This window comes from Mytilus edulis, chromosome 5 (genome assembly GCF_963676685.1).
Source record: "Mytilus edulis chromosome 5, xbMytEdul2.2, whole genome shotgun sequence".
NCBI lineage: Eukaryota > Metazoa > Mollusca > Bivalvia > Mytilida > Mytilidae > Mytilus > Mytilus edulis.
This window is the reverse complement of record NC_092348.1, coordinates 85,649,036-85,661,337: the sequence shown is the minus strand read 5'-3', so window position 1 is coordinate 85,661,337 and position 12,302 is coordinate 85,649,036. Positions and strand designations below refer to the sequence as shown.

The 12,302-nt window shown below is 32.1% G+C and overlaps 1 protein-coding gene across 2 annotated transcripts in view; it reads left to right on the top strand.

Annotated features, from left to right (window-relative positions):
* Window positions 1-12,302, top strand: part of LOC139525532 (protein virilizer homolog) — a 64,181-nt gene that overhangs the window by 20,580 nt on the left and 31,299 nt on the right. For both annotated transcript variants that reach the window (XM_071320935.1, XM_071320934.1), the window contains exons 24-27: window positions 352-488; window positions 794-993; window positions 2,763-2,969; window positions 3,945-4,050. In XM_071320935.1, coding sequence (XP_071177036.1) covers window positions 352-488; window positions 794-993; window positions 2,763-2,969; window positions 3,945-4,050 — 650 coding nt within the window. The remainder of the gene's footprint in view (window positions 1-351; window positions 489-793; window positions 994-2,762; window positions 2,970-3,944; window positions 4,051-12,302) is intronic.

Genomic DNA, 12,302 nt, shown 5'->3' with positions numbered 1-12,302 from the left:
TCATACAATATTTGAAATTTGAACTATCAACACATTGTGACACACCATTTAATTCCTTATTTAAGATCTTGAAAAAATGGAATCAAATCTTCTGAGTCAAACAGAAATATTTAGAAGATCATGTTGACCATGCCTTTTGGGTGTTTTTTTTGCTGCTGGATTGCTGTCACATTGGCATATCTTTGATATTTCTTTTTAGTCATACACAAAGATTTTCTGACTTAAGTTGTTTGATGAAATTTGTACAATAAAACATTTTAGGTAGAATATATGATTTATCATCTCTCTATCTTTATCAAATTTTCAAAATGTAATTTTTTATTAATTTATAATTTGTTGTTGTTTTTGTAGCACTAACTGAGAGTCTTTGGACCAAGACTATGAAAGAACTGATTAAATACACAACAAAGGCACCATATACCTATCTGAGTGGTCTGTTGATGATTTCAGAATTACTTCCCTTGCCGTTACCTCTCCAGACAGAAGAGGTAAGACATGATTTATGACAGGTCCATTGTGGGTACTTTTACACATTCAGCTTTAGCCTGAAGATAGCATTTCAAAGTTCACTAACAATTGTGGAAATAAATTGAGATTTTGAAGGATTAATATACTTTTAAATAATAATAACTACGGAGGATTTATTATTGTTTGTAAGGTACATATTTTTGTGGATTTTGTGGGTAAAAATCAACCATGAATTCAAGTGATAAAGAAATACAAATTTTCTATTAGCTTGTTAGCAGATTTAGCCAAAATCAAGTATCAAAACAACATAGTCTTGTTATTTCAGAAGCTAACAGAAGAAGAGATAAGCCTAGCAGTGAATTCCAGAAAGTTATGGAGTGCTCATCTTCATTCACTCTCACCACAGATACAAGAGATGATCAGGATCTTAGCAACATCTACTTGTCAGCCATTACAACAGGTTCTCAGACGTGTCTGTTGGCAGTTGTCTGATCTGTCAGCTTCTGCTGCTACCATGGTAACAAAGTAAGTTTTAGCCTTATCTACATTTCGGCCATTACAACAGGTTATTAGACATGTGTGTTGGCAGTTGTCTGATTTTTCAGCATCTGCTGCTACCATGGTAACAAAGTAAGTTTTAGCCACATCTACTTGTCAGCCATTACAACAGGTTATTAGACCAGGGCTTCCAAAACGGTCATATATTCCGGTCATTTGTATAATGTCCGGTAAAAGTCTGGCTATCAAAACAACACCTACTTCAATACTTTCTAATTTTAATCAAGGCTAATTAGTAGTTAGACAGCTGAAATCTACCTGTTCAGGTGACAGGTGAACTATGTTCAGTACCGGACATCGTATAAATTGATCGGTTTATTCACAATTTATTTCTAACTTTTCAGCGGTTTGTTTCTACTTGATTTAGTCCAAAAGATTAAAATTATTAGAAATTAGTTTATCAACATAATTTGATGAAAAATTTAAAAAGGTTTTAAATGAAAAATCGTCAGAATTACGTCGTATGAACTAGAACACGTGTGCGCATGTGCACAGGAGGTAAATTTAATTATGCATCCTACATTTCTTCAAAAATGCTAAAATTATCTTTGATATCTGTATCTAACGTTTATTTCAAGTATTTTGTTGAAGAAATAACGTGGAAAGAGCTTTTTCACTCAGTTGGCTTTGAAACGTACACGGATTTTACGTATCCGTTTATGGTCCATGTTTTACCATTGTTACGTCAACATCCGGTTAGAACAATGTGAAAACGAAACTGAAGTTTTGACAATGTCATTTGCACAAATAAAAAGTCTAAGGCAGATATGAGCACGCTGATGTGCACACTTTGAATGATGCACTGCCAATTTAACAGTTAAATCCGAACATCAAATTCATATCATATCAAAGTAAAGTTTAAAATCGTTTTTTTAATGTAATGTCAATCACTGGAATGGCCATCTGATTACCATAATTGCCTTTTGTGACTAAGTCTTAAGGGATTAAAATCGGGATCATATATGAAATGTCCGGCTGGCTCAAACATTTTTTGGAAGCCCTGTATTAGACATGTGTGTTGGCAGTTGTCTGATCTTTCAGCATATGCTGCTACCATGGTAACAACTTAAAGTAAGATTTAGCCTAATTTAGTTCCCAACAGGTTACAACAGGTTTCAAGAAAGTTGTTTTTTGCAGTTTATAGCAGATCTACAAGCCTCTTAGAGAATCAACTAAGGAACATCTGTATACCAAACAAATAAAAAATTCTTGTGTAGAAGTTTTTAAAGAGAACACATTTTAAATTTTGGTAGTAATTTAACTACTGTGGATTCATTTATTTACAAGGGTATCAATTTTCATGGTTTGAGGAAAACTTGCATATTTGTTGATATTTCATTTCGTGGTTTTGGCAAAGTCTGCATACATTCCTTTAGAAAATTAGCAATTCTTTGAATATTTCAATTCGTGGTTTCCTTTTACCCACTTAATTCACAAAAATTGGTATCCAACGTATATTAATGAATCTACAACATTTTGCAAGATTTTTTCGGCAATTTGTCTTCACTTTCTTGATAATCCTAATCTACATGGTTGTCATAAGTTAGTGTACCAATTCCAATAATTGTAAAAGCCAATGTTTTAAAGTCTCTCCACTGTTTTGCAATTTCATTTAAAGGGGAAAGGGTTCCATGCAGAATGCTTCAATCTTAGTTCTGAAAAAACATACTATGAGATCATAAAATGATTCATTTATGATAAATATAAGTCACATTGCATTTGGTTTTTTTCAATAGGTGTGTGTTGGATATGGTAGTAACAAGTTTTGAAACACTGGGAGCCAAACCTTTTCCAGTAGAAGGGGCTGAGGAAGGTGGAAATCAAGAAAGTAGAATTGAAAGGGTTGCCTCCCCTTATGCTAGTAAAATGCTAAACCTACTGGCATTTGTATTGGCACATCCACCCATCAAATGTGCCACACTACATCTGATGCTGAAAGCAGGGTTTGTTGAACACTTCTATTATACTGATACATTTTGCTTTCCTCTTTCAGTTTAAATCATTGTCCTTACTTTATTTTCTGCAGTCTAGCAAGAATTACACAGAAAGCTAAACTGGTGTTACTTTTTTAGGTGACCTTATACTGTAAACCAACTATTTTTGTGACTTTTGCCGAATAGAAAAATATCACATATAAATTGTTATCAATATATTATATGTTGATCTCCTGTTATATGAATACAGAAACAAGGTCAGAAAATCACTTAATATATTGTCAAAACAATTAACTATAGGTTCTTCAGTAAAAAGGTCCCACAATCCAATCTTTTATTTGACTCTAATTCTCATATTGATTTTTAACATACTAAAACGTATATCCAAATTAAAAAAGTCTCAAATAAACAATTCACAATACATAAACTCAAAATTATGTTTCAGCATTTCATGTGTATTTTAGTCTAGACGCCACCTAGTTTACCATCAAGTTGATCTTCCAAAGACTGTTGACAGTAATATCTTCTGATGTAAACATAAACATAGATATTAATAGATAGGGAACTGGTGAACTTTGATTTTTCTAGGTCTTTTTGATTTCATATTATAGGTTAAAATAATATGCTAATAAACGTTTTTACCTATACAATAATGTAGATCGAATTAGCCATCAATCAAATAATTTACCCTTTTTTCACTTTCAATCTTGACATTCTTTTCCTTTTTCTAGCCAAACACACATATTCCATGTGGAACCTATCTCTTACTAAAAGGTTCAATTGAACTTCATATGAATATTGATTTAATGAGGTCAAATTATTCACTTGCAAGTGAATAATTCACAAGCAATGTTTCTTTTCTTATTTTGACAAAACTGAACCAAACTGGCTGCTAAAAGAGAAATTTAATTCACTATTTTACTTTCATTAATGATCGAACAAAAAACATATTAAATATTATCAAATTATGTGGATTTTTTTCAGATCTGGCTCTGACGAGAAGTATGGAGAGCTATTAACCCAGTTCTTGGAAATCTTAAATTCAGTATGTGACAGGCTTCCTCATGTACAAGCTCAAGAATGCATTGTTGTAAGTACACTATGAATATAACTAATTTAAATGGTAAGAATCTTTAACCGTACCATTTAAAAATAGTTGCTTGGCCAAATTTAACCAAACTTGGCCACAATCATCATTGGGGTATCTAGTTCAAAAATATGTGGCGTGAGCCAGCCAACCAACCAAGATGGCCGCCATGGCTAAAAATAGAACGTAGGGGTAAAATTTAGATTTTGGCTTATAACTCTGAAACCAAAGCATTTAGAGCAAATCAGACAAGGGATTCAATTGTTTATCAGATGAAGATCTAAAAATCTGAAATTTTCAGACAAATCAGACAAACCCTTGTTCTGTTTCTGCCCCAAATTAGTAATTTTAAATAGAATTTTGAAGTTTTTAACCGGATTTTTGTGTCAAAGATGTCGGTTATTGATTTGGGGATGTATGCTAGGCGGGCGGGCGGCAACCAAATGTTGTTTGTGCATTTACTCATGAAGCGTTCAACCAAACCTTTTAAAATTTTAATATGTTGTTACTGACAACAAAATGGAGGTCAAGTTCAATAATGACGATTTTGACTTTTACCGTTCAGGAGTTACAGTTCTTGAAAGTTTAAAAAATGTCGTGTTCGTGCATTTGCTCATGAAGTCAAGTTTGATATTGATAATCATAAATTTTACCTATTAGGAGTTTTGGTCCTTGTAATATTGATAAATGCCAGAACACAAATAAATGTTAAAGAATCCGGTTTACTGTCATTTTGACAGCTCTTGTTGGTTATTATCTTGAATATTATTATAGATAGAGATAAACTGTAAATAGCAATACTGTTCAGCAAAGTATGATCTACAAATAAGTCAAAAATTTTAGTATTCTTTTAAAAAAATCTTCTCCTCTGAAACTACTGTGGGAAATTTAACCAAACTTGGCCACAATCATCTTTGGGGTATCTAGTTTAAAAAATGTGTGGTGTGACCCAACCAACCAACCAAGATGGCTGCCTTGGCTAAAAATAGAATGATGGGGTAAAATGTAGATTTTGGCTTATAACTCTGAAACTTATTTATTAGGTAAATCTATCTGCCTATCTGCAAAGTAAGATCTACAAATAAGTCAACATGACCAAAACTGTCATTCGACCCCTTAAGGAGATATTGCCCTTTATTGTCAATTTTTAACCATTTTTCAAAAATTTTAGTATTCTTTTAAAAAAATCTTCTCCTCTGAAACTACTGTGCAAAATTTAACCAAACTTGGCCACAATCATCTTTGGGTGCAATCAACAGTTTTTTACGTGATGTCATTCTGTAACAGGGCATGTAATAGTGGACCCATCATGCAGAAGTCAGATATTCATAGTTATATAGATATCTATACATCAATGGAAAGATAATTCTATGAACTTTCTGAATAAATAAAAAAAAATCCAACATCTCTTGTTTAAACATGCAAATTGGTACAAGTTATCAGCTGGAAATTAGGCATTTTCCCCCTAAAAAACCTTAAAAACAGACCACCTTTGGACACACGGATCAGTAACCTGTGCATATATTTGAGATTTTTTATAATATGCATTTCGAAGAGCTTATCCGGCTGATTTAAGAAAATGTAGTTTCAGCCTACTTTCGCCTGCTCCAAAAGGAGCTATCTTACCTGACAAATCAAAGTGCTTTTTGCAACAGGTGAAAATCAGCTGTTTATGGAGTTGCCTCCCATATAGTAGGAAGTCACAAAAACATTTTTTTTTTTTTAAATCTTGACAAAAGTGGCATTTTAATTGAACTTCAATATATGTTTTTCACATTGAACATAAAAAACAATCAACTTTTTCATTTAGTGGTATATAAATAGCAGGGAATTCCATCAGTATGTAAATCTCACTGGGGAAATACCCCTAGTTTTTAGTACGAAACTGTTTATAGCACCCTTTGGGGTATCTAGTTAAAAAAATGTGTGGCGTGACCTGGTCAACCAACCAAGATGGCCGCCATGGCTAAAAATAGAACATAGGGGTAAAATGTAGATTTTGGCTTATAACTCTGAAAACAAAGCATTTAGAGCAAATCTGACATGGTATAAAACTGTTTATTAGGTCAAGATCTATCTGCCCTGAAATTTTCAGACAAATCAGACAACCTCTTGTTTGTAATTTTATATAAAATTTTGCAGTTTTTGGTTATTATCTTGATTATTTAATATTATAGATAGAGACAAACTGTAAGCAGCAATACTGTTCAGTAAAATAAGATCTACAAGTAAGTCAATATGACCAAAATTGTCAATTGACCCCTTAAGGAGTTATTGCCCTTTATAGTCAATTTTTAACAATTTTCATAGATTTTTGTAAATTTTTAGAAAATATTTTCCACTGTAATGAGTGGGCCAAGTTCATTATAGATAGAGATAATTGTAGCGACAAGAGTGTTCAGTAAAGTAAGATCTACAAACACATCACCATCTCCAAAACTCAATTTTGTCATGAATTTATCTGTGTCCATTATTTAGTATGCACAAAGACCAAGGTGAGCGACACAGGCTCTTGAGAGCCTCTAGTTCTTAAACTATATGCAATAGGTCTACTATATTTTGTGTATGGAATGACTGTAAGGTGTACATGTCTAATTGACAGGTGTCATCTGACCTTGACCTCATTTTCATGGTTCAGTGGTCAAAGTTAAAGGGAAATTCCGCGATTTTTTACTTATCATCTAATTATGTTCATCTTAACATAAAAAACACATTTGCAAAGTTTTAAATTTATATTCCTTCTAATAACGGAGAAAATCAAGTATTTGTAACTTTTTTGGTTGAATTCTCGAGTGGGTCGTGACGTATTAGCCCGATTTATTGAATTCTGGGAAAAAATAAAATCTGTTTAACTCTTATAGCTTATCGACAATATACGTAATTAAAAGCGCACAGCTGACGAATGGTCGTAGTTATTAACCACAATATAATAATGAACGAAAATGAATATGCATATACCGTTTTGTATTCATTGAATTAAACTCCTATAAAATTATATGTCTCTGTCTCTAGTAAATGTTTTTGAATAAATTTAATTAATTATTGTTGAGATTTTATTCATAAAATATTTATTGAATATTTTTACTATTTACTTGTCTATTTACCGTTATTGTTTTGATAATCATTTCAATGCAACTAATGTGTGAGCAGAGTGTGTATATTATTTTGTAAAGGTCACTGTATATTTCTCGGCTTGAGGTCAATTCGTTTACCATGTGCTATTTAGCCGCAGGTGTGAGTTCAAGCGTACACAGGTATAAATGTTGTTATTTGGAAAGGATATACAGAAAGGATTAGAAAGAGTATGATGTCACGATGTTAATACATTAAGATTTAATACACGATGAGAATAAAGATTCAATAATTAAATTGTGTAAATTAATTGAAAATAAAATTCAGATTCGTAAATCCGAAAATGTATAAAAATAAAAGGAAACAATTTTTGATTACTTTCTTAGCGGCAATTGGCGTAAAGATTCAAATATGAAGTAAAAAATAGTAGTTTTAATCTTTAATAAAAACTAAATGCAATATTACCCAATTTGATATACCATTGTACATCTGTTTGATATCATTGACTTTACCGGAATTTCTTAACTTGTATTCAAATCTGGCTGTGTTTAAATGCTAATAAAACTATTGCAATTTTAAAGTTTTTAATTGACAAAAAAATACAACATACATGATTTTTTTTTAAGTTTCTTTTTAACATTTTATTCTTACATAATTAAATTCATTTGACAATCATTTACACGAACTTTTTGTGAAAAAATACCAATTATCTAAGCTAAGGCATTATTTTTTTTAAGGATTTTTGAGGATTTTTTTTTTAATTCTATGATAATAGTTGTGCAATGTTGAACATGATAGCCGTCATTAATCCAAATAAGTAATACAGTATTTGTAATAAAAGTTATATTTTAGTCATGCATAACTGATATAGACGAATTTAGAATAGTTCGTCCATACATCGTTGTTCTTGAAACAATCATTATTAGTATACATGTAAGTTTCCTGACGTATAAGAGCCATTGAGGATGAGCTCCAGAGAAAGCAGACTAGTAGCGTTTCGTTCGTTTGTTTGTTAGGAAAGGAGAGGAAATGCAACCGCTTGTACAGATAAACAACAGAATTACCATACAAGCATTTATAGTCAACACAATCAGAAACAGTTCCCATCGTTAGACGGGGAATATGAAGGCTTTCAAGAATGAACAAGTGACATGTCTAACTCGAACAGTTAGAAAACGGACTATCGACATCGACCGCTTGTTCTTGATATTTGAAATTGTATGCATATATACGTATACGTTTATGATAGTGATGAGTTCTTGTGTCTGACAAAAACTAAATTCCTTCATGGTTATATCTTGCCATATGTTTATATTGGTTTGTAATTTGATTACTCAAAATCGTTATTTGAAAATCCTGTTTGTGAGATGTATATTCATTTCAATACAGAAATTTCGTCTATATATTTCACAAGTGTATAACACGGAGAAGCTCTGAAGGTCCATTACTCCCATTTTGTTTGGGTGTGAACCATCGATGTTGACAGCAATCATTATATCAAAGAATAAGATGATGATGGTAGAAAGAATTATGGGCGTCATGTGGCAAATATTACATGCATATCGGACAATGAGTTGTCAATCTGTATGAAAAGATTTCCAATACAACCATATTATTGAGAAGGAATGTTTACATGCTATACTCTCGTACTAGTATTACAGGGTTCTTGTGGCGTTCACCTTAGACACACATCTTTTTAACGATGTTTAAAAAAAAGACAGAACTAATTTAATGTCATATTTCCCTATTTTTTTAAATATAACTAAAAGTCTTTCATCTGACAAGAATACCCTTATTTAGCGAACAAGTAATTTATTCTTTTTTCTGTTATTGAATACCAAGAAGAAACAAAAATTCCGAAATTTATTTGAAACTTTGATACTCAAAAGTTTCCCAGCAAAATATTCACATCCCTTCGGGATAATTAGTGTTCGTCCAGTGGCATATATAACAATTGTGATGACGAATTCCTTCCTTTGTTCGAGAACAATCTTATTGAAATATAAATCTGTGATTTTACTATGTCCACAACTTCAATGAACCAAAGCAAAAGTTATACATCGACCTGTATTTAAATCAAATTGGTTCTCTTCTTCTTCTGGTATACAATAGTCTATCGACATTCGATGATTACATACTGTTGGCATACGTGGACTAGTCTATTTACAACACTTTTATCCCTATTTATTCAAAATATATGTTTTTTTCTTATGTTCAATTCAATGTATACATGTATATATTTTAAATTGCGATATAGTTCCGTAACTTTCTATCCAGTCGTATAAACGAATCGTCGGCAAGTGCGTACATTTTTTTTAATCAATATTTCTGGTATGTTCTAATCTGTCCTTCACTTTTGACAATGAGTATATATTACATTTTCCCAATTCACCCTTGGAAAAAATATTTAAATAGATTTTAATTTCATCAAATCTTATTTTTTGGGTATCTATAATACTAAAATTAAGAGGTCCAATTTGTCAGCCGTCATCACGTAAAAACGACGAATCAAAGAATTTAACTTTATATATATACCTATACAGTGGCGGATCCAGAGGGGGGGTTCCGGGGGTCCGCACCCCCCCTTTATTTTGGCCGATCAATGCATTTGAATCGGGACATATGTTTGCACCCCCCTGCACCCCCCCTTTGCCCTGGGCTAGCACCCCCCCTTTCGAAAATTCCTGCATCCGCCACTGCTATATGGAGTTATTTTCTTTCAGAACGACAGGTCATTCTTTTTCAGAATCAACCCGGACGATACCATGTTTCAATGATATATGCTCCAAGGCATAAAATAATTACCTGTGCGAGGTCATTATTTTCCTTGATAAACATGCAATCTATGATTTACTTCAAAACTTTATTCGTCTAATAGTTTTTTGTTGCCGATTTGGAAATTTATTTTTTTAAAGTTCAATCGATGAAAGGTGTAAAAGAAGCCGTCATCGTAGTCCCGTATTTTAATTTTAGAAACAAATAACGTGAAGTTTTGTTAATTTATCGCTACAATAAAGAAACATTATCATTTATGTCAGATGAATTTTAATGTAGACTTTCATAAAACAAATCCAGATTTAACATATTCGTGTGTAAGATTTTGAAAATCTTATTGAGTCAAACTGAAAAGGTTGATTGATTTTGGTTGCTTGCTTAACGTCCAGTGGCAAATATTTCATGCATGTTCAGAACGATACATACTGAATAGGAAATCATACTGTGACCTACATGTATTTATATTCGTCTTCGTGTCAGTTCTTAACTTTTTAAAATTTACGTATACCTTTTACTCTATCAAATGATCAACTAATAAGATAATCTTATATTCTATTGAATAACGAAAGGGTCAGGTGCGGAGGGTATATACTTATATCCAGATTATCTTTTAATAAAATAAATAACATAACAAATAGAAAAAAAAACATACCCCTTCCCCTTTTCCATAAGCTATGTGGTACAATAAATTACTTACAATGTGTCTTGTATTTGTCATACACCGTTATCGGATGGTAACAATACATTTGTGTCTTACTTCATGCAGTTACAGTAATATTTTTTATTGTGTATGGATAATTTTTTAAAAGGTTTATATCTAAATTATTTAGTGAGTTTTATTTCACATTCTAAATGAGCCGCAGGGCGTACTTAAAACCTGAACGCATTAGAAAGGAATATCCCACTTTAGTGTTGTCGGTAAAATAGGATACTAAATTTTACAAAACTTTATAAAATTAATATATTTTATTTTGATCAATCCTGACACCCCTCGGTGTGTTCTACGACAAGAAAAACCTTAAAATATGCATTATCTATAACCTAATATAGTACAAAGGTGTAGATTAAAAATTACACCACTCCAGGCCCTTTTGTTTTCCACGTAATTAATATTGCCAATAATTAAGAAGTTCCGGGTCGGGTCCGATACCGATACCAATAGTATATTCACCTGTTACCGATTACTTTATCTGTACGTTCCGCATCTGACAGGCGCACCACCAAACGGTGTAGTCAGGATTAATATGCTATATAGTATTACACGGGTCATAATCACAGGGTTGACACTACTTAATTGTCAAATTGTTACCTATTGTAGTATTTTAATCAGTTAGACTTTCTAAGATAACAATACGAATACTAAAAATCTGGACTAAAGTAAGGCGTATAGGTACAGTTTTCAATTTGTTAGCGGGCATGACGTAAAACAGCGAATCAAAGAATTCAATATTTATTACTAATATACAATGCTGTTGATTAAAAAATACTCCATTCAAGGACCTTTTGTTTTCCAAATAATTAATATTATCAATAATTGATAAGTTCCAGTTCGACGGGTTCAAACAGAAAGATTTGAAAGTAGAGAAAACTGTGTATCTTATAATCAGCATGACTTTATCAGATGACAATACTAATACTAAAATAAGGCTTGCGCATAGTTATATACTTTAATTCAGTCACGGACCCGCGATATACGGGTGTGTTCAAGGACCTTTTGTTTTCCAAATAATTAATATTATCAATAATTGATAAGTTCCAGTTCGACGGGTTCAAACAGAAAGATTTGAAAGTAGAGAAAACTGTGTATCTTATAATCAGCATGACTTTATCAGATGACAATACTAATACTAAAATAAGGCTTGCGCATAGTTATATACTTTAATTCAGTCACGGACCCGCGATATACGGGTGTGTTCTAGTTATTTATATTTTTTATGAATAATATTCTTTACACCAGAAATGTTATTTATAAACAAGCGTATGAGTTTGGTAATGACAAGTAAGACAGAGTTGTATATTATACATCTGATAGTTCAAAATGGAAAGTTAAATGTTATCAGCCGTGTACACTGATCAATACCTGCAGAAGTGAAACGATGCGTGAACTTGCAAGCCCGACAGTAGGTTTCGCTTGAATACCTGGACGTGTCACCTCACACCCCTCACAATACCTTTGGAAGTAATACCTTTAGCCATGCTGGTGATCAGAAGAGGGAAGATCAAAATTTATTTGAAAACAGTTTATTACTTTAAAGAATTATGAACAAATTAGATTTTCGAAAACAATTTTCACGGAACACTTATTTATGATTTCAACTTTGACTTTTCACCTTATTCCAATATCAAGTTTAAAAACAACATACCATGGTTAGTTAGTCGGATAAAACAACCGTACGATTGACAAGATA